Consider the following 27,206-nt stretch of genomic DNA (forward strand, 5'->3'; position numbering starts at 1 on the left):
TTGTTTTATTTAATCAACACTTGACAAGAAGTTGCCTTAGAAGGGCCACAGAGAAACACAGAAATGAGTGGAGAAGAGTCCAGGAGACATGGGGAGGGGGCTTACACAGGCTAACAGGTTACTTGGTGTGAGGTAGTAAATCCTGTCAATTCCTTATCAGGAGGTGACTGGAAGGCAGGAGGAATGGCTCAGCTCAGTCCATAGGAATTCCTTGTTGGATGTCTCCCATCAGCAATAACAACAAAGGATATGAGGATGTGCATGGGGACACGTACAAGTTAAATAGCACAGCTCGGTTTAGTCGGGAGGGAGCTGTGATGAGGGAAGAGGACATAAGCAAAGGAGCTGTCTTTAAAACACAGCTACAGTGTGTCTGCTGTCTCCTTTTCAAACATCTGGGCTTCTGACTGAATTCCTGTGTAAGCGTTCTGCAGAAATGCTGCACAGGACTGTAGAAAGCTGATGGCTTTGTAACAGACTTCCAGGATAGAACTGTTGCTACAGTCCTAAATAATCAGAGAGGAAACTGCTATGGGATTGTCATCTTCTCGTTAGCATGCTAAGAATAAACTTTGTAAATAACATGTTAATTAGTGTAGCAGACAATATTTTATTAGCAACTTGTGTTTTGCATATTTTTGAACTTTTTTTCTTTTAATTTCCCATGCCTGACTTTTCTTTCTTCCTTTTTTCCCCCTCTGTGGTATCCAATGCCTGCTTGAGATTAAATGCGGCTCGGCACATTTGTAAAAGGCTGTGCATCGCCTTTGAAAATTACATAAGCATATGTACAGATCCACAAAGCTTGGGGCAGTTTGTTCTCCCTGAAGTCAAAATTTTCCTCTTCTTACTGAACGTGAATCCTAGGAATCGACATTATCCTTGCTCCTGCTTCTGTAATGTACTAGATTTCTAGCCATTTGTTAGACACTGAGGAAGGCCAGCCTGGTCCAGAGGTGATGTGGAACAGCGATGGGCACGTGGGGATGCCAGGCCACTTCCTCTTGCTCCCCAGTGCTGCTGCATTCCTCTGACTATTGCAGTCTCAAAAAATGTGCTGGTCACTGTGTGTGAGGCAACTCCACCAAACCGAAGAAGCCAATACCCCAGCCAGTGCCCATTACACGTGTGATGTGAATGAGCTGGAGGCTCTTACATACCTGCAGTTTGTCACCAGAGAACCCCCAGACAGAGAGGGGTATGCTAGTAATTGCTGCTCCATCCCCTGTGTGAATAAACGACAAAGTAGATAAAAATAAAGACCCCCTGGTCTTGGCAACTGATTCTGATTGACACAACTTGAAATATTTTCAATTCAAAGTGTAGCCAGCTCAGAGTGTTTTATTTATTTTTATTATATTGGCGGGAGGTTGTCATCTCCACATTCAGAAATGAGAGAGTGAAATGCTTTACATCGTAGCCGAGACAGTGAAGTCTGGGACTGCACCAACTCTGTTTCTTAGTAAGTCGGAAGTCAGTCTTCAGAATTATGTTTCAACAATTTAAACACCAAGATAGTAGCAGCATGGAAATGGAATTTAATTTGGCTCATAAATTTGAGTTCCAGCTGATCATTCAGGGTCAGACTCTAAGCAGCAACGTGCTTTAAAATGTGGGATTTTGACTCCTTCAAAAAAACAAGTGTTTCTATGTATTTGGACAACTTTTTCTAAAGTTAGAAAGGGTGCTTTATACTTTAAAGAAATGTTCAACATCCTTAATCATCAGGGAAATGCGAATCAAATTGACTTTAAGATTCCACCCTACACCCATCATTCTGAGATTCTGAGATGGCTAAAATCAAAAACTCAAGTGACAGCTCATGCTAGCAAAGATGTGGGGCAAGAGGAACACTCTTCCATCACTGGTGAGAGTGCAAACTTGTACAACCACTTTGGAAATCAATTTGGCAGTTTCTCAGAAAATTCTCCCTCGAGATCTAGTTATAGCACTCCTGGACATATACAAAAAGATGCTCCACCATCCCACAAGGATGTGCAACTGTATAGCAGCTTTACTTGTATCAGCCAGAAATGGGAAACAATCTCGATGTCCTTTAACTGAAGAAGGTAGTACAGACCCAGAAAGACAAACATGGCGTGCACTCATTTATAAGTGGACATTAGCCATAAAGTATAGGATAACCATGCTACCATGCATAGACCCAAAGAAGCTAATTGATAAGGAAGGCGCAAGGCAGGATGATCAAATCTCACTGAGAAAGGGAAATAAAGTAAACATCAGGGGTGGGTGGAGGGATGGAACTGAGTGGGACAAAAGGTGGTGAGAACAGAGGGATCAAGTGTGGGGATGATAGAGAATAGAGATATGGGAGAGAGAACTAGAATTGGTGGGTGGATCTCTGGGATGATCTAGAAACCTAGGACAATGGTATCTCCTAGGAATCTATGAGGGGGACCCTAGCTAAGACTCTTAGTGGTCCCTACCACTATGGAATCTGTAACAACCACCTCCTGTAACCAGGCAAGACCTCCAATGGAGAGATGAGGACATCACCCAGCCACAAAACCTTAGACCCACACTTTTTCCTGCCTACAAGGTGTGCAAGGATAAAGTTAAAGCAGAAATTGAAGGATTGATCAATCAATGACTGCTCCAGCTTGAGACCCATGCCATGAAAGGGAACCTACTCCTGAAATTATTAGTGATGCTCTGCTTTACTTGAAGTCAGGAGCCTAGCAAAACTGTCATCTGAGAGGCTTCATCCAGCAGCTGATAGAAACAGATGCAGAGACCACAGCCAAACACTAGGCAGAGCTCAAAGAATCTGTGGAAGAGTGAGAGGGATTGAAGAAGCCAGAGAGATCAAGGATACCATAAGAAAAACCTACAGAATCAATTTGCATGAGCCCATAAGGGCTCACAGCCAATGAACCTCTAGCCAGAGAGCACGCACGAGACAGACCTAGGCACTTTACACATATATAGCATGTGCAGCTTAGTCTTCATGTGGGATCCCTAACACTAGAAGCAGCGCCTGTCTCTGATTCTATTGCCTGCCTTTGGATCTCTTTTTCCTAACTTGGCTGCAAGTCTAGGCTCAATAGGAGAAGGAGTGCCTAGACCTGCTACAACTTGAGAAGCCGAGATAGGTTAAAAAACACAGGAGGCTTCCTTTTCTCAGGAGAAAGAGAAGGAGAAGGAGAGTGAGAGTGATGAACTGACAGGGGAGGAGGGAAGGGGAGTTTTGATGGAGATATAAAGTAAATTAATAATTAATTAAATAAGTAATTAATTAAAAAATTTTAAATGTACTACTTCCAACTTTAAAAAGTAGAGACTGGAGGAATGGGGAGAAAAGGTGCTTCACCCATGGTCCATGTAAACTGTTTTCTAAACGAAACGAGAGCAACTCTTCCAAGAGCCTGAGAACCAGATCCTCAATAACCAAGCACACATGCCCTCCCCACTCTGCCTAGTCCATGAGAGACCTAGAAAACCAGCAGGGGCAAAGAAATCGTTCACTCATCCCCAACACTAGCTAAGGAGATGTTCTTAAAATGGATCTACATGATCTCAAGGAAACAACAATAATTCCAACTTCCGATCTGACTACCATAATTAGCAGAGGTTCTAAATGTTTGAGAATTTTTAACTGTAATTTCAGACTAATTGATGAGCTAAGAACAATGAGCTATGAGAATAATGATTACACAAACTATTTAAGCTTTAAGAATAGAATTTCCTTCTATTTTGTGTTTGATTTTTGTTTTTGAGACAAGTCTCACTATGTAGCCCTGCTGGCCTGAAACTTGCTGTGTAGATCAGAGTGACCTTGAACTTGAAGTGATTCTCCTGCCTCTGCCTCCTAGGTGCTAGGATTAAAGGTATGCAACACGCCTATTAAAATTTAATTCTTATAAAACTCTCCTGTCATATGTAATCCAAAGAAAAGCAAAATAAGACTAAATTTGTTTTTTAACCAAGTAAATAAGCTCCTATTTAAATTTGTATTGATTAGAACAATCAGTTTTAATAAATGAGGTGATAGAGTAGCAAGTAGTAAGTTGATTAATTAAGACACAACCAAGCAGGTTAAGACCTGTCATTCAAACAAGACTTGTGAGCTTGTTCTCCTGTGGGTGCTAGGAACTGAGGACAGACTATTAGAAGGCTGAGACCCAAAGAAACAATCCTGAAAATAAATGTATCTATTTAGCAGCTGTCTGGTTTAAAATCTTAGCCTTCCCCTGAAGACCAGTCAAGATGTCTGTACTCTTACTTAGCTAACATCTTCTAGGTCTCACTTACTGCTGGGGTGGGGAGTGGGGGGTCATCTGGACACCAGAGCTCTTGGGCACAGCAGACCTGATTTACTTGAAATGAACAGCATTTCCTCTCCACAGCCTCTCCTTGCCACCACCACCCACAAGGATCATAAACAAAAAATTACTTTATTTATGGAAAAGCAGAGAGGACACACTACTTATTTATGCATCAGCTTCAGGCTGCCAAGTTCATTCCATTCCAAGGAGCCTGCAGGCAGGAAGCCCAGAGTATGGCCACAGTTCCCTTCTAAGTAGAAGCCACTGCCTTACTTCCCAGACCTGCTTCATAGTCACCGAAGCCATGGTGACATCAAACACACCATCAAGTCCTATGCCTACAATCTTATTGGAGGCCATAATCTACTGGTGCTTCAGAACTCCCTGAGGGAGGTTCAGTATCTGGAGCCTTGCCTGAGTCCCCTAGAGAACAGGCCTCATGCCTTAGCACCTAGCCTCGACCCCTTTTGCCATTCTGCATGGCTTCATTTCCAAGAGCTCACTTATTTGTAGACATAGATCAAGCCATCAAGAAGATAGTCGTTCATGTCAGCTTCTAAAGCTCTACAACTCAGCACTCACTTCAACAATGCGAATTCCTGAAGCTTCTCAAGGCCAAGACCTCATGCCCTTAACATTTAAATAAAGGAAACAAACCTTAGATTCTGTGCAAGTCTGTACACCCCCCACACCCATAATGTGCTACCTCATCCTCATGAAGTAATTCCTTTTCGGTTTGGGGGTATCTTTCACAGGATGCACATGCTAGGGCTCCCATATCTGTGTGGCTACAAAAGATACAGACTGTATAAGGAAACATATTCATTTTATATGGTAACCCCTCACCAGAACAATCTTCCTGGAGAAAAATCACCAGTAGTTAGACACTGCACCCTAACTGCAGCTTAAGATTGTGGTGGGAGTAAGGAAGGAGAGGTGGGGAGATGGGGAGAAGACAGGATGAGGAGAATGGCAGCAGAGTGCATAGGGAGCAGATCAGAGAAAGAACACACCCTCTTACACATGAGGAGACAGAGACAGAGCAGGGCACAGGCAACACCTCACCCACCACAGCCAGCAGTGAGGCAGAGCAAGTAGGGATCCTGACTGCAAAGCACCCTGAAGCCCAGCAAGAGGTAAGCAAGCTTCTACAAGGCCAGTATTCCCTGGAGAGCAACACAGACACACAGGCATGTGGAGACGCTGAAAGGAAAATATAGCTTCAGTGGGGCAGAGGAGCACATGCAGTCAGACTACAGTTTCAGTGGGGTGGGGGAACAGTGGACTCATAGTCCCACTTCTCCTCATAAGCACACAGCTAACAAACACAGATTTTAGATTCAGTGTCAGGGAAGGGCATAGAGAGGATGAGGACAAGGGTTCTTCCTTTGAATTACCAAAAGAGTAAGCCACAGTGGGGCTAGGAAGACACAGACCACAGGGGAATGGGTAGGTCCTCAGTTTTTCTCTTGAGAGAGGACAGCAGAAAAGAAGAGCTTTGCCAGGGTTTTCCTGACAGGAGAATGAGACTCCCGCCCCAGACAATTTATTAGTCATAAATGCCCACAAACCATACTAAGTACTTCAGCTTTTCATTTCTGTTTATAGCCACATATGCCTACCTTTGTCTTCCTGGGAAGGAATAACTTATTAGTTGCTATGTAACAAGTTCACTGTCTGAAAGTTTATCTGGGGAAATACTTTTTACCTCAGCCAGTTACCCTCCCTTCTCCCCGCCCCCTCTCTGTCTCCTTTACCCCTTTCTCCTGTGCTCAATCATGGCCAATTACTTACTCTCTCCCAGGTATTTAAGACTGTCACTGGAACAGTGTCATACCCTACTATCTTGGAGCCTGGTCCTCAGTATTGCCCCATGAAAAGACAAATGCCAATGTGCTGGCATATCTACACTTGGGAGCTGGGCCCCATCTGGATGTTTCTCTGCAGTCTTTCTAGGATGCCTGCCCATGAGATGAGAAGCACTTCCTGCCCACCTCTGTGCAATGCGAGTGCTGGAAACCATGAGACAGTCAGATTCACATACCCTCCTTTCCCCACACAGACTGTCCTTCACTACTCTTGCCCACAGCCTGTGTATTTATCATCTCTGCCTTCTCAGTGAGTAAACAAAGGCACTCGAAAGTAACAGGCCAAGGTGAAGGCCACATGGTTGAAGTGAATGGAGCATTCATTAGACCAGAACAGAGACTCTGACCTCACTGGGACTTATTTGAAGATGTTTTGTTCCTTCTTCAACTGCTGATGTTAGCCTAGACCTAGGGATATTATGTTATGGCAGCTGTGGTCTAGAATACAGGGGGCTAAATTTGCTCCTAAACTCATCTGCAGGGGCCTTACCAATTTGTATGGGACTTCATACTTGTAAAAGGACAAAAGGCCCTTCCCCCTTGTTTGTGGTAGGGATCAAATTCAGGGTCCCATGCATGCCATGCGAGTCTACCACCGAGCTTCAATCCCTAACCCTAGGAAGCTCTTGGTAGGCCAATGTGACTTTTCAAACCATGAGTTCATAGAATTGTCTCTTTAAATTTGTTTCTATTCTAAAGGTAGAAAAACCGAGATTGATTATAATGTTGATAGCTTACTATCAACATATAGAATAGAATTCCAAATTTAAGGTTTGCCTTTTTCATAAAAACTATGTTAATTTTCCAAAATAAAATAAATTCAAATGATCTTTGGTAGGAGTTACTGGGACTGGCAGCCAAGAAGATATGTGAGCAGGGGCTGGTGGGTAGTGCGTATATAAGATACTCTTTGTGTTTCTTCAAAGCCAGTGCTGTTGACTTCATTTATAAAAAGACATAAAGGGCAAATCAGGGTTGTACCAAAAATAAAAGCAAGCGTTTCTCTCCATAGCAGGAAGACAGTACTTTGGGAAATTCTAATCTTAGTTGCAAATGTCAAGATTACAAACTGGATCTTAGCTAAAAGTGAACCTCTGTCAGAGTGTTCCTGGAGGTACACTGGGGACAAGCAGATTCAAGACAAAGCTGACAGAGGAGCCGGGAAGGAAGAAGTTCACGTCTATTGTAGAATTCTTACACACACTCTACAGACGCACAACTGAGACCCCAGCAAAAATGAAAACTATCAAACATAGCAGCGGTCATCACCTTCGAGAGAGTTCTGACCAGAAAACACACATACATGGGGTGGGGGTTGGGGGGGAAGAGACTGATTTTTTAGGGTTCACTAGGATGCATGGCAGAGACCGACACTGTGAGAGACGATGAGGTCTGTCAGCTACAATGGAAAGGATGTTAGCTATGAAACCATGAGTGTGAGGAGCTTCACTTTCCTAGATCCCTGTATGCAGATCAGCTAGTGATTTCAGCTCTTGGGACATCATCTTTACCTGCAAAGTGGAGTGATAGAAAGTTATGTGTAAGGAGGGCTGTGTGGGCCAGCTGTAGTTGATAAACAAGAAAAAATGCTTTGAAGACAGAACACAGACATCCTCATATTCTCAAAACTGCAGCTGCTAGAGGAGTCTCCTCAGCTAAAGAAAGAGGACTAGTGTTACTTGCCTCACTCCTGCTAGAAAGGCTTTTGTAAATCTTTAACGAGTTTGAGCTAGTAAGAACCAAAATGTCATATAAAATGGATGTAACAATGAAATATTACTCAACTATCAAAAACAATGACTTTATGAAATTCATAGGCAAATGGAGGGAACTGGAAAATATCATCCTGAGTGAGGTAACCCAATCACAGAAAAACACACATGGTATGCACTCATTGATAAGTGGCTATTAGCCCAAATGCTTGAATTACCCTAGATGCCTAGAACAAATGAAACTCAAGACGGATGATCAAAATGTGAATGCTTCACTCCTTCTTTAAAAGGGGGAACAAGAATACCCTTGGCAGGGAATAGAGAGGCAAAGATTAAAACAGAGGCAGAAGGAACATCCATTCAGAGCCTGCCCCACATGTGGCCCATACATATACAGCCACCCAATTAGACAAGATGGATGAAGCAAAGAAGTGCAGGCCGACAGGAACCGGATGTAGATCTCTCCTGAGAGACACAGCCAGAATACAGCAAATACAGAGGCGAATGCCAGCAGCAAACCACTGAACTGAGAACAGGACCCCCGTTGAAGAAATCAGAGAAAAGACTGGAAGAGCTTGAAGGGGCTCAAGACCCCATATGAACAACAATGTCAAGCAACCAGAGCTTCCAGGGACTAAGCCACTACCCAAAGACTATACATGGACTGACCCTGGACTCTGACCTCATAGGTAGCAATGAATATCCTAGTAAGAGCACCAGTGGAAGGGGAAGCCCTGGGTCCTGCTAAGACTGAACCCCCAGTGAACGGGATTGTTGGGGGGAGGGCAGTAATGGGGGGAGGATGGGGAGGGGAACACCCATAGAAAAGGGGAGAGGGAGGGGTTAGGGGGATGTTGGCCCGGAAACCGGGAAAGGGAATAACATTCGAAATGTAAATAAGAAATACTCAAATTAATAAAGAAAAAACAGAAAAAATAAAATGGATGTAAAAAAAATTCTGTTATTGGCATCAACTTAAATCATTTCATATGCTACTAAGTGCTTGCTGTGTACTAAACATGCCTAGAAAATATGTGTGCTTTGACTTTAACTCTAATAAAGTATTACACAACATATATATTTCATATACTATACATGTATGTGTACCATATATCATATGTGCATGGGTCACTAGTACAAGAATTATAACATGTAACAGAGGAAGACTAGACTGAAGTCATACTATGTAAACTTGAGAGTCACTATCATTGATTGATTGTCACCTTAGGAAATGGATGCTGTTCTGAGTTCTGGAATGCACACTGGCCAAAATGTTGGGGAGTTGGATCTTGTACCCTTTCTCAATGCCTTTCATTTTGGAGTAGGCAATAGCTCCAGTCCTTTCTGCTTCCCTTTACCCATGTACAAGATGAGAGCCTGTACTAACTGATGTGTAGAAGCCATACCTAATTGTGCCACTCCCTATGTCCAAGCATTCAAACGCATGAATTTATGGAGGGCCAGATCTATTCAAAACACCACAGAGCCCATTAGCAATTAAGCAAACAGCCAACATCAAAACTGCTTGTGTGCTTATTTTCCTGCACTGTTACAGGACTTTGTCTCACCTTCACCTGTGTACCTGGGTTTCTTCCTAGTTGTTTTTATTCCCACTCTTTTCCCTGTAGATCTTATTTACCTGCTTCATATTACGTGGCACTGCAAATCATCCATAATGACTTTTGTCTGCATTAAGGCAAGGCACACAGTTCTGTTAAGCTTTCCCCTCTTAACTCCAAGAGAATTAAGCCTCAAGACTCTACTTACTGCTACATAGTTAAGGCATTTGAGTAGAAGGGTTTTAAAATGAAGGTGATGCAGATAGATTACAGTACAATCTAGAATAGCTCAGAATCCCTGTTCTTTAACCTCGTGGGCCCTTTTAGAGGATCCAGTATGCCAGAATTCTTTCCACAATCATACCGAGACGTTATTTGTTCATTTCATTTCTTCTGTATAGTACATACAATTGTGCTCAAAATGTTATATGTCTAGGATAAAACTTTAGTGACAAAGAAGAAAAGAGAGCCTGACTTTCCAAAATGAGTCAGGCACTAAAGGAGTCTGTAAACATTAAAAACAAAGTTGTCTGCATGATACTTTTGCTTTACAGAGCATGGCTAGTGTTGAAAATGTTGCTAACATTGATATCTAATTAACTTGTTATTGTTTTAAATAAGTATTGTAATGTTTCATTTTTAATGTCTAATATGATAGATGTTGGTTATTATCACCCACGGTGTCAAGTCTCTGAAGTCTTTGAATATTTTCAGGAATGTAGAAGGGTCTTGAGATCTCAAGAGTTCAGGACACCTGGAAGTAGAAAGATTAGACCTGGAAAGATAAACGCTTAGAAAGTGCCTGCCCTAGTGAGGGACTTAGTGACAAGTATGTTCTATACACTGTCCAGATAATAGCTCCTCCAGAAGCTGGGCACAAAACTACTACCTGACTCGGTTGAGCCTTAGCCCATTTACTAGAAGCAGTGATAACTGGGTTCTGCATTTTGACCTAAATACGTGTAAACAAAACTGAAGCTTCCTATCTGTTCCAAACCTTCACCTCTGTCCTTAAAAAGTATCGTTGAGTCCTGAAAGCCTGTACAAGTCCTCACCATTCTTTCCAGTGAGAGTGCAGAGGAAGTAAGAAACACAACCAAGTTTTTTTTTAATGAATTAAGCCTTAAACCAGTAGCTAGGCAACCAATGAAATAGCCCTGACAACAGGGAAGAAAGAAGGTAATGGCTGCATTCAGCCAGAGTCTACACACAGCACACAGAGCTGCCCAGTGCTACTGGTTCAAATGCAAAATGCAACATTAATAAACCCTCAAGCTCTCTTCTAATTATATAGAGCTTCTGATTTGTGTACATTCTTCAAGTATAAACTATAGATGTTTATCTCAAAAAGCATGCAGGGACACATGTGTTTATATAGCATGCTCCTGATAGTAGCATGTTCATTAAAATGGAGCTTCAATATACACCTTGGTTTAATTTCTAAGTAAAACTGCCCTTTCCATCTCTTGGAGGTGTGGGAAACAAAGAAGATGATGGAGAGAAGACATGCTGGGTAAAGTGGTCTTAACTAGCCTTTGCTTCCCAACCTAAGAAACAGGGACAGCAGAGCCCCTACGCTCGACAATCAAGAGAGACACTGTACGTAATGGGTAGTATTTGGGGAGCATAAAGCACGTTTTAAATATTGTTTATCATGTTAAAAGTATCGCACACTGTCTTTTGAACTGACTGCTGTTCTTCTTTGCAAACAAGATGATCACAGACTCTGCCACTTCCTGTGAAATCTCCACTGTGGTCTAAATTCCTCCATAGGATTTTGGGAGCAAAGGAAACAGAGGAAACACTGCAACTGATCATGCCAGTCAAACTGCAAAGACGATATCCCAATCAATTGGTTCTGCATACACTTGGTTTGAAAACAGTAAGACCCCACTGGTCTGCATAAGGAGTTCAGTCAGTCCACAGTTTGCTAAGTAATTTGCTCTCCGCCCCATTTCAGTTACTGCTGTATGGCGGCATTGATCTTTTGATTATGCTTACCTTGTCATGCAGCAGTAATATCTGAATCAGCTGTAGAAATAACAAGAAGCCGTGGCAACTGACCACGAGCCACCAAGTCTGCCTCCTGTTTCCCTTCCCCCATCCAGGGGAGGCTTTATACACGGTGCTGATGGGCTGAGCTGTGCAAAGTGAGGCAAGGAACAAGGCTCTAGGCTAGGGAAAATGCAACAGTGGCTTTAAAGGAACCAGCAACCATTTACAGTGTGCCTTAGTGAGGAGCTTGCCATACATAGTCCTAGTTTATTTGCCTGGGAAAAAGAAACATTTGAGCATGAGCAATCTCAAATACCAGGCTAAAAGGCTATTAAAAGAAAGCATTATTAAATCTGTTTAATTAGAAGAAAACAAAACTCCCCAGCCAACGACAGGTCATATTTGAATATTATTATCTTGTTGGCTATACCCAGGTTCTAGTAGGTAACTAGTATATGAAACCTCTCCAAGGGTCAGCAGGAAGGCTTGGCACATAAAACCACTTAGTAGCAAACCTGGAGATCTGAGCTCAGTCTTCATAACCCACATTAAGGTAGGAGAGAACTAACTTCAAAGAGTTGTCCTCTGATTGCCACACATGACATGTATGCTCCCACAATCATGCATACAGATCCCATAAAAATAATAAATACAATTTTATAACTTTTTAAGTGCCTTTGAATAAAAGAGCAAAATGAACAGGTGAATTTGTGATGCCTGGTAGGGTCTTCCAAGCCATCACACTATTTGTAGACACCATGGCCCCTAAGGCACGGTAGTTCCACCCTGCATCACTGGAGTGCATCAGAGAGAGAACAAAATTAGCACAGAGTTGACACACTACAGTTTGAAAGTGAGAAAGAAGCGGATACCATTTTAGCATCTTCCACTACTCCCCAGACAATCTTTTAAGGAGAAGAACCTCACTTTCATGTCATAGCTCTGACCATTGGAAGTCTGAAAGGTAAAGTGATTTACTTAGATCAGAGTGTCAGAAAACATGACAGGGAGAACAGAGACCCATAATGAATCAACATGGAGACCAGGCTGTCCTGTCTCTCTCATTGACTGAGTGGCCTCACATAGCCACTTTCTCTCTCTCTCTCTCTCTCTCTCTCTCTCTCTCTCTCTCTCTCTCTCTGTGTGTGTGTGTGTGTGTGTGTGTGTGTGTGTGTGTGTGTGTGTGTGTGTGTGTAGGGAGAGATACAGATTTATATCTGTATACAGATACAGATACAGATTTATATCTGCATCACTCAACCTTCTGTTTAGGGATCCAGGACCAAAGAACGGCTTGGCAGGGACAAGGCACTGTGGAGACAAAACAGGAGGCTCAGGCTTCTCTGTGTCTATCTTTTCCTTATTCCATCAAAGGTTTGCAACTGTCAGTATACAAGCTCTTTTGTATGTCCCAGGCTTAACACTGTCATAGAAAGTTGTTAACTGAATCAGATACAATTCTCTGTGGAAATAGTAACTCCTGATGAGAAGCACCAAGACTTAAGTCCATGTTTGCTCTAAGCCTGGACCTGTCAGGGAGCACCTTCCTTTCTCTGGGGCTATTTCTTCTCTGTAACCAGTAGTCACTACCAGATAAATGTATTGTTCCTTTCCATTCCTTCATGCAAGGGGGTTGGTGGAGGTGGTTGAATGGTTTGGTTTTATCAGATTTCAGCAAATCCAGGACCATGAACGGGCAAAGCAACTTCTCTACCACAAAACTCCATCGTCTACTCTGTACTTTCAGTCAGAGCCCATGTACTTCAGATGTAGGTAAAGTGTGGTCTTTGAGTCACCATGGCTCATTTTGACATCTGCTGAGGGCCAAAATCTTTCTCAAGCAGTTCCCAGAGGGAGGGGTGGCTCAGGCCACCTGTGTATGCCTGTGCAACCTGCCCATTTCTGAGCACTGTGACCTGACGTGACGCCTATACAAGAACATTCTCCAACCAATCACTGAGTCCACATTCCTACTCAAACATACAACAGACCATTCATGAAGAAGGCCACCCTGCCTTACCTCTCTCTTAGCCAGATGCCCCGAGCTTAGCTCTAGGACATTTATAAGCAGAGCGGTTGAAATTCTGCAGTGGATTTTCATGACAAAAATGCTTAGAATTATCAGAACAATAAAGTATGGTAAGGAATCCATTATAATATGATCTAATCGCACTGGTGCTCCAGCACAGATGGGGCCGGCTGGTGTTCTTAGTGGGAAAAGCTAACTTAGGACAGAGACTCCGCCTTCTGCTGGCAGGATGCTCACAGTGTGTGTGTGTGTGTGTGTGTGTGTGTGTGTGTGTGTGTGTGTGTACGCGTGTGTGTGTGTGTGGTGAGCGCACAGAGGCTCTTAGAGATGATGGTGCAGAAGAGCTCCTGGGGTGCCGTTACAGTCTATTGTCCCCACAATCTATGTATTTAGCAGACCCTGAACACCCTGCAACAGCTCCAGAGACACTCCACTGGGGCCGTTCTGACCGATCAAATCAGTGATGTTTTGGCAAAACAGAGATTTGCTCAATAAAGTGAAACAGATCATGGATAAATATGCATTCACAAGGACACACACGTGAGCCTGTGTGTGCTATGGAAACACAGCTTTGCTGTTCCTGGGCCATAAATGTTAGTCCACCCTGTTATACATGCAGTATCTGTTTAATGACACTGAGTGTGATAAATGTGACAGACCACGGTACACACTGGCCTGTGATCCCCATCCCCTTCAGCTCTGGAAGGTACCATCTATCCTATTTGGCCTCGTTTCAGCTAAAGACAGTCACCTCCGGTCCAATCCTCATTTCAGGGCAGCTTTCTTGCAAGGACTGACTGGCACTAATATACAAAACTCATTCTCCTCTCTAAATTTGGAACAATTCTCAATAACTGTGGGGTCCTGGAGCTGATGGAGGAATTGTTGATGGAGGCACAGTGCCAGCCATTTCTCACCCAGTCCTGCTTTGTCCCTGTCCCTCCTACAGACCGTAGTTTTGGAGAGTAACCCCCGACACATACATATACACACCTGCCACTAACATCCAGCTAATGGCATACTTCCCAGGGAGCCCAGGTGTGTGCTACATTATTTTGTAAAGAATGTTCAAGAACGAGAGAGAAGTATGCTTAGTCAATGATAAGTCTTGTGACAGTAATGCTGTAAAACTTACCGAAAACTGTGATGTAGGGCCCAAAGAACAAATTCCTAAGTCTAGTTTAAAGGTCTTTATATTTAATGCAAACTGGGCCAGCAATTCAGAGGTGGCAATTTTGAAACCAGAGAGTAAACTGGACTTGTCACAATCCACTTCCTAGTCTTACTGCATATTATATACTTATCCTTTTTATTTAGAAGAGAAGGTAAAAGGAATAGAGGTACCCCTGTGGTACAAATGTCCCAAAATTAAGATGGAGATCTAAGTCATAAGAGAGCCAAAGCTGCCTTCGGGGCTCTGGATGGGTCCCTTGATGCATTCCTCTAATAGCAAAGGGTCTAGCAAGCACAGAAATTCCCTCCAGAGGCCAACAAGGTCCGCATCACACAAACTACCCAAAGCCAGCCGTCAGGAGGGCTGAGATCCTGTAAGAGCTATTAAACATATATGGCATCCCTAAAGAGTATGGGCTTCCAGGGTCCCAAATTCAACTCCAGTGAAGTTATCTACTGACACAGTGAGACCCTCCAGCTGGAAAATCAGAGCTCCCTGGTTCTGTGAAAACCACACTGCTGCTTACCTTGAGGGACTTGGTTCTCTTCAGCATGTTATATTTTACGTTGTAGTTTATCAGTGTGTACAAAGTCAAGCTCACTTCTGATTTTTCTCTCATACCCTCCAAGGAAAAATATAGTTTTCTTTTTCATTTTTAACTTCAGGTTTCTTCCTCCCAAATGAATTAAGAAAAGCCGATGGAAAATAAAAATTACGCTTTGGAATTTGAAGTGCACAGTGTCCATATTTGACCTTCAGTGCCAACAGATCATAGTAAGTAACTACATACGATGCAAGGCACTCCTTTTTTAATTTATGGTTCTACAGGTAGATGTGTTGCCTGAGTTTATGTATGGTGTGCCAGGTCCTATAATGGCAGCCACAGTTACAATGAGAACTCAGGGGAACATTACATCTTTACTAGGCTTTGGGAGGCCAGCTCTCTCTGAGGTTAATCTAGCCCACATGAGGCTTGGAGTGTCCCATCATATTACAAGGCCTATCAGCCCCATCTTACCCTGAACCCCAGATGTTTACTGATGTGGCCCAAGAGTACACCAATAAGGTCAAGAGGTTGGGAATTTGCACCCCTTGTAAAGAGTCACATTGTTTTCCTAAGAGAGTCTCAACCTTATGCAGCTGTGAATGTGACCTTATTTTGAAGTAGAACTTTTATAGATGTTATCAAGGTGGAGTAAGGTCAAAATGGGTTAGAAAGTAGACAAAGAAGACAGAAAGCAAATAGAAAAAACAGGAAGAAATCGAGGTAGAGCAGACAGAAGCCAGGATTCCTGCACCAATTAGAAGGCAGGAAGAGAAGGGAGGACATGGCAGGAGAGCCGCGGGAGAGCACAGCTTCTACCACAGCTGGGGAGGGACCGGCCTCCAGAGCCATGTAGCTCAAGTCCCTGCTCTCTGCACCAGCCCATGTATCCTTACGTAGGAAAGAGTCCCACCTGTGTCCAGATGGTCACACCACACACCCACACACGGCAATACAAATAGCACCACACACTCCAACTACTACCGGAGCAAAGAGAAAAGCCCTGCAGGGAACTAGGGAAACTACAAACTTTGCTACTATTGTGCAAACTCTGCCACTGTGTCCTCAGCACAGTTAGTGAGGATTGAAACAAAGGGGGAGACTCCTGGCCTGGGCTCAGCAGCCTGCAGTTCCGGTTTACTGAATAAACACATGTAAGTGTTTTAACATTTACTTAACTACTATTACTATGGTCTGTCACAGAATTCATCTGTCTGTCTATAGTAGTCCCACATTTAAAAGTAAATAAATAAACAAACATTTCATCATAATTTAGTGCCCAGCAAGTATTTTGTGTATATAAAAGGAAAGATTTGTCTTGTCAGGCACATTCCTCCCAGTCACCGCATTTCCATGCTTCTTCAGGGGGCCAAATGGTCTCTTGTACATCAATCAGATCTCATTCACACCCCAGACAGATCCAGTGTGGATGAACTAAAGAGGCTTCCCAGAACCCTCCAGGTCTAACATACTTTTCCCAGGCTATGCCTGTCACTTCATGTCTTCTGCTGCTCCTTCTCCTATGACAGTTGGCCACACTGGTCTGCACACCCATAGCTCTGCCTGTCTGGAGTGCCTTCCATCCTGCTCCTGTGGCTGTACCATGGCTTCCTCCAGGTCTCTATCCTGAGTCGTAGGCCCAGACAGTCCTTACTGCCACTGGTTTCTTCCCTTCTAGTTTCCTCTTGGCTCCTAGACATGTACTGACTCTGCCTTGTATGCTTACCCCTTCAGGGCCTCTTCCCCTGTTAGCCTGTGCTCTGTTTAGCTCAGGCCTTTGCTCTGGGCTCCCTTCTGCTATGTGAGTCTATCTCAGAACACGTACGACCATAAGTGATTCACTGGATCAAAATGATAAAAAAGCAAATACAGTCTGAAGCTTGCTTGTTGGGTTTTTACTTTTTGATGGAAAGCATAGCATTAAATTTAATGGTGAGCAACAATTCACTTAACTGTCATTGTGAGCTTAGGTTTGTATTCTTTTAAACATTTTTACACTCTGTTTTCATTCTAATTGTATAGTTTACAGTCTTCATTAGAAAGTTCCTAAGTATTTCAGAATGGGACAGAGAGACAGCAACAGGCAAGTAGGTTGGATATCAGGGAGGCAATCCAAGTGCCAACCAGCAGGAATGAGAGCATGTGACACAGGACAAAAAGTTACAAGCTGGGAGCCCAGTTCTTTTGTAGCAAGTAGGACCTGCAGGCCTGAAGAAAAAGAGATGTGTGTGAGCTGGTGGGCCCGCCATGTGGTGGGCAGAGAGGGGTGCAGGATTACCTTCTCATTCCTGCAGTTGCTCAGCCCCATGCTGTTCATGGAGGACAGCTTCCCATCAACTCCGTGCGGCTGCTGTTGCTGCTCCCGCTGGATCTGTTCTCGCATCTTCCGAGCCTCCTGGATAGCTTTCATCACTGTGTCCTGGTCCCCAAACAGGGCAGGAGAGTTGAGACTGGATAGTATATCTGCATACACAGGGTGCATCATTAGAGGTGTGTGGGGACATAGTCCCTCAAGTGCTGGCTATGATCCACTCCCCAGGGTAACACGGTATTTTCTGAACAAGGAAGGGGCACATCTGTTATTAACAAAACTACAACACTGGTTAGAGAACAGAAAGCCAAGTTAACAAAGCATATAGTTTTAGGGTGCAGTTAGCACGTGAAGGACACCCTAGTACTCCAGGCTGTGCAGCTGTCTGCCTCTCACAGATGACTGATCCTAGGTTCTAATCTTGTCTATACAGGGCAGAGTTATTGCCCTGCTTGTGCCTACAGTATTAACGCTCCTACATTCCAGTCCTAGATCTATTGGGAGGGTAACTGCTTTCTTGTGTCTGTAATTTATGTGCAGTCTTTGTTGATCTGTGGGGGAGGCACAAGATGGGGATAGGGCAGAGAGGAAGCTGAGATTTCTGTCCGGATCCTGTTTATTTGGTGTGCTATGTGTAGGAGGGCAGTTTGAAGCTCAACAGGATGAGACCTAAGAGGGTACATGTACACTATGGTGACATCTATATGTGTGTCCTGTGTCCACTGCAGGAGCGAGGGGGTGGGAAGGAACACATCACACTCTCCATTCTCCAAGAGCTGGCTGGTTAATGAAGCATTCTTCTTATCATGCTGCCTCCCTTATTTACCAAAAGGATGACAACCCTGCCCCACCCCCACCTTGGACACCCATTGCTCTCCCCACCCCCGCTCCTGACAGGGAAGCAGTATGCGTGGGGATGGCTTTCACAGGAGCACAAATCCTAAAATCAAGTAAGAATAAACATTTCCCTTCATTATATTCCGTGTAACCCAGGGAGGGAAATGAAATGGAAACTAATTTTCCTCTATGCCTTGCATTTTTCTCAGCTCAAATGAATATTTTGGATCAGTTTTTTTCATTCTGAGACAAAGGAGGGCAATTATTGATAGATTTCAGCTGCTGTTGTGCGTTTATCATCATCCACTTGTGTGTACTTGTGTGAGGTCCTTTGTATTTCATCACACGTGTGTAAGAGGCATGTATGCATATACACCTCACAGAGAGAGGAATAGGGAAACCAGACTACAATCAAGCTCATACCACATGCCTTCTATGTACAATGTGTGTGTGTATATATGTGTGTGTGTGTGAGTACATTCATATAAATGTATATATGCACACATACATATACATAGAAAATGTTGCAAAAAATTCTGAAATATGTCTATGAAAATGTTTGTAAAAATCAGTTACTTTATTAGAAAGTATTAAAAAAATTTTCTTTTGTTTGGAAATTTGCTGATTAAAATAAAAGACCACTTTTGTGGAATATTATTCTCATAAGATTGCTGTCCAACAGCTGATGCTTTTACCCCTGCCCGTCTGGCTTTGGACCGAACAAGCTGTGGACAGGAGCTGGTCCTGGGATGTACCAGCTCTGTCTCTGTCCCTTTGGATGCACAGCCCAGGCTGCATCCTTTCCAAACAGGATATAAGAGTAGACTGCACAAAGCCACTTCAAGGCGCAGGCCACTGTTTTCCTTATGTTGGTTCTCTTTTCTTATCTCCCAACTCTAAAAACGCCAGCCAAAAGAAATAGTTCATGTTAATGCTCTGGATGTGTATCACTGTCCTCTCCCTGAGTGGCCCTGACAGAGTGTGGGATGCTGTGGCTCCTAGGAGAGGAACCTAACTCTGGAAATCAGAATAGGCTGTTGTCCACATCCTAATGTCCCAAGTGTCAGTGGCAGCACTACATCTTACTGTGGGGAGACCCACTCACACACAGCCCAGTTGAGTGCACCTCTAACTGTCAGCTTCCTGAGAGCAAAGTTCTGAGTGAGTGACCTGGCTATAAGTCCTGGTTCTGCTGGTCCACAGCACAGGGCTCAGTCATTCTACCTGTAAGAACTACACTATGTAACTTGTAAAGGGAAATTAAACAAAGGGGCAAGACTACATATAAACTATGGTGGCTCTAGCCACACATTACTGTTTCTAATTATGATAGGCAATAGGGCTCCTTGATTCAATAACACAAGGAAGAGGACATGGTAAAGAAATTGCCAGTCTAATTCCCAACCCCTTTGAATGCTCCCAATCCCCAGTCTTTATTTGGAAACCAAGAGATGAGAAGAGTCTAGTAACAATCCCTTTAATACTTTGCTTTGTTCCTGCTGACAAGTGCCTTCCTGTCTTTGTTTCATTCTACCTAAGCACAGGAGCCTGCTGGGACCCACCTATCATTGTCTTTCAAAATGAAGACTGCAAGACCCTGTCAGGTGGACTGTTCTCTGCAGGCCTTACAGTAGCCCACAAGCTACACAATACCATTGACCTTTCAGGGTTTAGGAAATACAAAATCACTCCAGTCACTAACTTTTGTTCAGATGTATCCTTGTAAAGCCCATGCTTTTGTTCCACACTTTCCCAACAGGGGCATGAAAATACCTTCAAGTCCTTGAAAAGGCACTTCAGAGGGCAAGGAGGAATAGGCACATTGTGGCATGGCTTCCTGTATGAAGCCAATTCTTGATGCCCTTACGAAATTACTTCAGGGCAAAACTGACAAAACTCAGATTCTCCACTAAGTGTATGATGGCCAGAATCCACTATCATTCAAAACAGGACAAAACAAAACAAAACAAAACAAAACAAAAGCAGATGCTAGCAGGACAATTTCTAAAAGTTCTAGTTGTCCAAGAACTAAGTTGGGTCTGCTTCAGGGAGAAGAACATCGCTGTCCTTCCCAAGGAACTCAGGACAGGGCTAGTAGGCACTAACAGATTGCTTTCTCTCCGGTTCACAGGTCTCTTCCATTTACCTAAAGAGGATCCTCTCCCCAGGCTTCCCCCGATGGGGCTGGGGATGCTGCTCTTGTTTGGCAGGTTGACAGGGCTGGTTTTGCTGGCTGGGAAGAGGCTCTGGGTGGGAGATGTTGGGGACTTCACAGGCTCTGCTGTCTTCGGCCGGGATGAGAGATTCAGTGGCTGGGCTGTTGTTTCATCCTACAAGAGTTTAACATAAATAAGTATTTAAAGAAAGACAAATGAAGCACATTATCACTTAGTAAGCCACAGTTATTTTACACCTCCGAGACAATGCCACGTTCTCCTACAATAATAACAAAAGAAGCTAATTATCTACCTCCTTGAAGATTCATCGGAAGGAACCTCATTAATTTCCCTGTGTTATGCTTCTATTTACATTAACTGTGTAGTTGGATCATTCTTTTTGCCAAATTAAAATCTGAATTAGCTCACATTACAGCTTAATTTCCTAATGTGTTTTCAGGGATCTAAATTAACCTAGGGCATTTACAAAGAATTATTTAAAATTTCAGTAGCTCTGGAGTGCTTTTGTGTTAGTCTCTCTGAAAAGTTCCTGTGACTATAAATAGTCCCTGCAGCTAATTTTTTAATATATATTTTAAATCAAACAATTCCAAGTACTTTAGAATGGAAATATGGAAAGCCATCTTCTGCTCTCCAGGGCCCCTGCCCTCAGAGTCCCATGCCACACCACAGGCTTCTATGTGGCTTTCTGGGTGTGGGTGCTCTTGTGGTTTATATTCTGGTCTCTATTCATGTTTAAAATTAATTTTTGTGAAGAGTAAGCATACATTATAATTATGTTTTACATGCTATGCTATATGCAATTTATTTTTCATGCTTAAAGTGATGTCTTGTTACAATCTTTGCTACATATATTTATGGAATGTCTATTTTAAGACCCATGCCCCTCCACACCAAGCCCAGTACTTTCATCTCTGACTTGGAACTCTGAGTTAGCCAGTGGCTTGAAAGTTAAGCAACTTGTTTTAAGCATTTTTTCTCATTTATCCAACCATCAAAGAGCTACAGATAGTATTTCTCTCATTTCACATATTTAAATATGTGATTTAAAGGTTCAATAATAAGATCTGCATTATTGCATTCTGAAGCAAAATCATCAGCAAATGCCAGATCCCATCTCGCTTGTGGGGCACAGGGGACTTGTTTTCAGTGACATTATTGAAAATACACAACAGAATCTGGTAACAGAATATTCTCTCCCAGGGTAAACATGTGACCTCTGAGGCTTAGTTCTCCATCTATAAAAAAGACAGCCATATACTAAGGGATGTCAACCAACAGCCATGCCAGAAAATGACAGTGCAGGGGGAGGGGAGAGGAAGGACGGGAACACAGACCATGCACCAAGCACTACACTGGGCACCTGCAGCCACTGAGCCACTGATGCCACTGGAGTGTGAACTGTACTGCTCAAAGTCAACAAATGAAGAGATGAAAACCCAAATAACCAAAAGCCCCTTCTCCTGGCTGTATAGGGAGAGAAAAAAATGAATCTAACTTACCGGACTCCACACCTCACCCTTGCCCCTTCCTACCAAATGACCAGCACAAATGATCATTTGTCTTTATGTCTGTCTGAGTTGTTTTGTTGTTCTTGTTGTGTTTGGTGTCAATAGGAAACAAGTGTCAGCTCCATCTGTGTTGCAGTGCACTTTAATCTATATTTAGTATAGGGCACGTTCTGGGGAAATATGATTACACCCACTATGAATGTCAAAATTCTCTGCTGTACTAAATTAACTTTTTTTCTTTTTGCCCTTGACTCAAAGGATTTTTAAACTAGTCACTTCCTTCACTCATACTAGAATCACAGCGATTTATATGCTAAGTATTTCACTCATGTTCTCCATGTTTCTTTTAGTTGGGGTTTGCTGAACTTCTAAAATGTCCAAGTTTAGAGTGTTTGTCACATTAGAGGCATGCTCCATCACTATTTCTTCATATGTAAGTCAAACTCTTTCTTCTGGTTATGAGTTAGCTCGTTTGAGTCTTCCCCAGGTTCCACTTTGCGTTGCTTTGTTCTGTCTTCGATTCCATGATTGTTTCCTCCTGTGGCTTTGAACTGCTCCTAACCCCAACCAGTGATGGCTCATCTGCGCAACTGCATGTACCACTTGTAGGCAACTACTTTTATTTTTGTCCTTGTCTTATTATATTTGTGTTTTCTTCAATTTTCTTGAAAATATGGGGTTTACAACATCTTCTTTGGTTTTAAGTATGCTCTAATTTACTATTTATAATTCAAAATTCATGTCAAGGATTTCTCCATTGTAAATCAAGATAGAGGGACAGGACCAGGTTTACTCACTGTCAGGACACAAGACATGACTGTTAGACAGTGCTCTCCAGGGATTTATGCTAGGAGCCTGGGAACGTGATTCCTGAAATAAGTGAATTCTAGACTGGTCCTACTTTACTATCCAGAAGGAGTTTCTGAGAAGTGGTATAGGGAACGAGGTAGCCTCCCTGAGCAGAGAGTTCAGAGTTTAAAATTGCTAATGTAGACATAACTTCTGAGGAGTACCAAAGAGGACAGATCTACAGAGAGAAAATGCTAAGGAAGTCCAAAAGACTGGGCTGCACGCTTAGTCAGTTGAGCACTGAGCAGCAGATGCATGTGAGAAGGCAGCTTGAGGCTGGGGAGAATGAAGGGAGTAGGCAAAATGGCTACTGAGACTGGCTTACTCTCACATAAACACAGTGCAAAGGTTTCTTGATGTACATACAGGGCAGTAAGTAAACTCCCTAGGAGGCTGTTGCCTCATCCTGGGGCTAAACTTCCTCCAGATTCCTGGTTGTTTTGAACTTAACAAATACGAAAAGTATATCCAGAGAGGATCCATGAGTTCTGTGTCTCAGAATAGATTTCAGATATTTAAAGAGATGCAAACACTTTAATAGTCAACCCTGTGAAATTCAAAATATATAGCATCTATTCAATAACTATGAGCTAATGTGAATAAAGACAAGAAAAATACAGCAGAATGGTAGAGATAATAGAGTTAGATAAGACAGAAAAGCAAAAACAGCAACTTAGAGGGGGCTAGGATGTAGGCAGACAATGTCACCTGTCTAGAATATACAATGGGAGAAAACATTTATGTTCTTTCTATGTAAGAACAGTGACTTTTTGTGATATTTTAGTAGGGCTAATTGTCTGCCCCCCTCCACTCAGTTTAAGATAGCAGAAGGCATTTGTCAGGGGACAGGCTGTAGGGCCTGAGTGTCTACCTTGCCAGGTTGAGAAGGTTTCCTGTATATAGACCAGATACATAATACTCACGGCCAGCTCAATAATTCTCAATCTTTCTCAGTATGGGAGTATGCACGCGGACACTTCTATTCCAACACAGAAACTACCTCCATTTCCTTCTCCTAGACCACCAACTCCTAGATTACAGTGACAGACTTTTAATAGATGAAAACCCCCTGTTTATCTCTGGTACCTTCAACAAATCTTGCCATGCTGTATTTCACTACACAATGCATAATCATGCTTTATATCCTGAGAACCATGATGTATCTGGATGATCAAATCTTCACAGTCAGCAGTCTCAGAAGTTCTTCAGTAATAGGAACATTCAATTTAAATGCTCACTTTATATTTTGGTTTATATATTTCTGCTCACATACAAAATATATGATCTAAGAAGTATAAGAAATGGGTCCTTTGTTGCTAACATAAAATAGTCAAGTCAAACCATACAGAACTCTTCTACCTAAGAATTTGCATGTGGTCAAGTGAGTAATACAATCTGTTGGCCCACAAAGCTGGAATGGTAAAAGCAGATAGAAACGTGAATTTAGCCAGGGAACATTTACTCATCTAGTAAAGGCTTGGTTTGGTGCAGTTCCAGTTGGCCAACTTAAATTACAAAATGACTTTTTCATATTAAAATATTTAATACCCAAATAGCCTGAGTTGTGGTGTTTCACATCTTTCTCCAACAACTATGAAGAGACTCAGTCCTTGTTTGAGCTGCTATGCTATGATTTGTATCCAAAAATAAGCTTTTGGAACATAAAATAATGTGTTTTCAAAAACTTATAATTCCTGTGTTCATTGTTATAGCTCAAGATTTCTAACGATTAAGTGCACTTTCCTTCTATTTCTCTAAAGAATCTGACAGAATGGGTGGCATTAAGTTAATTTGGGGGTGGAGCATAGACAGGCTGCCTTGAGGGTGCTCGTGGTCTTGTTCTGCAGGAGTTGAAGTTCATTATTTTTGCAGACTTTCTGAAATCTCAACATTGCTATCTGAAAATTTACCGGAATGAAACAGCGTCAGTGACCATGGAGTCCCCAGTAGTGATGCTGGTTCATCTCCACTGTTTCCTTCGCGAAGATTCAAAAGCTGCCCAGACTCCGCAAGGACAATGCTTCTCATGCATTACAGTCATGCATCTGCCCTTACACAACTCTCCAAGGTCATGGTCAATTACACACAATTATTTCTCCAAATGGTGTGAACTTATTAACTTGATATTGAAAGGAGATACAGTCCCCCAAGTCAACTTATATTTTGTATAGGAACCATATGCAGCACACATTTGAAGTGGCTGATCACTTCTCTTATCACCAAGTATCCCTCAGGTGACCAGTTGAAAAATCAGTTAAGAAAACCATCTATCAACACTGCCCCTAAAACTGTGAAAGCACATTTATCCCCTCATAATGACACAACATCAAAAGTATCATCAGCCGGTGACACCCTGTTCCTCAGCTCCTTGGGACAGCCCTCCACCAGACTATGCCAAGTCCAGCATTAGAATTTGTTTGATCCTCTTTTAACACCAAGGATTCTAGATCCTACTCTGATACTGTGAGGGGGCTTCCCACCTGCTTAAGAAACAGGGAGAAAAGTGTTGCAAGTCTATGACAAAGACTAACAATACAAGCACAGCCATTCGTGCCAGTGAACATTAAAAAAGGAAAGCCAGACTCCAAAGGGAGAGATTTCTTGAAGAGTGAACTTTTGGAGTTCGGTAAGCATCTCACAATAGAGCACTATTGTTATCAAAAGGCAAACACCTGTTTCTCAATGCTCACTCATGGCATCCCCATAACGAGGCACATTTGGGGATCTCTTATGTTGCTGCAGTCCTGCTGTTTACTCCCAGCGTAGTAGCCTGGTTCACTACCTTTCTTACACAGCTATTTTCCCAACTCTTTCCACAATCCTGCAAAGCAAGTACCTTAACTTGAGTTACAGGGCTGGTCCCTCTCTTTTCATTTTTTATCCCAGTAGGTGAGACCGCCCCTGCTGAGTTTGGTGGCTGCGGAGTTGATGGCATCTTTGCTCCAGGTGACACCTGCATGCTGGCCAGCTGAGCGGCATAGAGCTGCTGCAAAACAGAGAAGGCAAATGTCGTCTCAGTAAATACAACTGACACAGGTTCAAAAAAAATCTTACCATTTTGTCAGAAAACAGCTCTCACAACTGTGTAGTTTCTCACTTTTTTAAAAGAGGAAAATAAAAAAAGCCAAGTAACTCAGAAAGGAAGAGGGCTAGAATGAGGAACATGGTGCTGTGGCTGTTCCAAGTGACGCTGGGAGACAACTCAGTCCCTTCCACTGTACTAACAGGAGCTTGGCTAAGCACTCTCTGAGGTCCCTGCACAGCCTGGAATCACTACATGAAGTTCCTTAACGTCCAGTGTGTCCACTTGTGGACTAAGAAACCAACCCCAACTTCCCTGAGGAACCTCGGTCTTATCACCCTTCGCTGTGGACTCAGATCCTTCTTGGAGATCAGGGCTGCCTCTAAGGCCCCTGAGTCTGACAGCAGCCACTTCCCTCTCAGGGTCTTATCTCCATGCACCATATAACAGATTGGCAGCCATAGAAACAAAAAGTCAAGCTTCTTTTCCTGGCCCTAGGACTGAATGAGGTAAGAAAATGTCCCTCTTTATGTCCAGAACAGCTCTGCTGGTGTCTCCCTCAATTCTCCTTTGGCTTGCGACTCCAGGCTCATCCCCTATATTTCCACCGTTGTTTCCTGGCCTCTTCTAAGTATTTGCAATGGTTCTCTTCAGTAGTAGACCTCTGCCCCCTCTCCAGGGCTCCTCTTCCTGATGAAGGTAAACAGAACACCTGATACTATATATCTTAAAGTGATCAACAATAAGCACATTGATGTAACTGAATGCAGACCCCAGATTGGAATATAAGCCAATCTCACTTTTATATAATTTTAACTTTTATCAAAATAATGTTATACATGGTTCCATAAACTCAGTACTACTTTAAGGCTTTTAAATGAAAGAAATCTCCACAGCATGGCTACCTTGAATAAGGTAAAGCCCCTATAGCCATCCATGATGGCCTTGGCCTCCCTACTTCATGCCTACTCTGTGGAGACCATCTCTTTTGAGCTTGATCAACTGCTCTTGCTGGCACTTTCCACCTCACTCGCAGATGTTTATGTGCTGTTCTGTCCTTATCCGTTGACCTCACACAGGAGGATAAGCTTAGCCTTACTACATCAGCAGCCCTATGTGCTTTCATGCGTCCCTCCAATTACTTAATGCTAACATCACAGATTTTAAGTTAGTCTCACTGTTTCATTCTACCACTATTCATAGTTGAGGTATGCAAAGAGCTGTGTTTCATTCTCTCTTCTCTTTTCTCTTTCTCTCACTCTCACTCTTGCTCTTGTCATACAAGAATTGAATTTAGGTCTTCAGGCTTGTTAGGTAAATACCACTGAGCTA

The 27,206-nt window shown here is 42.9% G+C and overlaps 1 protein-coding gene across 30 annotated transcripts in view; it reads right to left on the bottom strand.

Moving 5' to 3' along the window:
• Sox6 (SRY-box transcription factor 6) overlaps positions 1-27,206 on the bottom strand; it is a 611,566-nt gene that overhangs the window by 55,913 nt on the left and 528,447 nt on the right. For all 30 annotated transcript variants that reach the window (XM_039106334.2, XM_063285244.1, XM_063285274.1 and 27 more), the window contains 3 exons: positions 25,689-25,838; positions 20,462-20,645; positions 17,446-17,630 (listed from right to left, as the gene is read on the bottom strand). In XM_039106334.2, the coding sequence (XP_038962262.1) occupies positions 17,446-17,630; positions 20,462-20,645; positions 25,689-25,838 (519 nt within the window). The remainder of the gene's footprint in view (positions 1-17,445; positions 17,631-20,461; positions 20,646-25,688; positions 25,839-27,206) is intronic.

This window comes from Rattus norvegicus, chromosome 1 (genome assembly GCF_036323735.1).
Source record: "Rattus norvegicus strain BN/NHsdMcwi chromosome 1, GRCr8, whole genome shotgun sequence".
Lineage (NCBI taxonomy): Eukaryota > Metazoa > Chordata > Mammalia > Rodentia > Muridae > Rattus > Rattus norvegicus.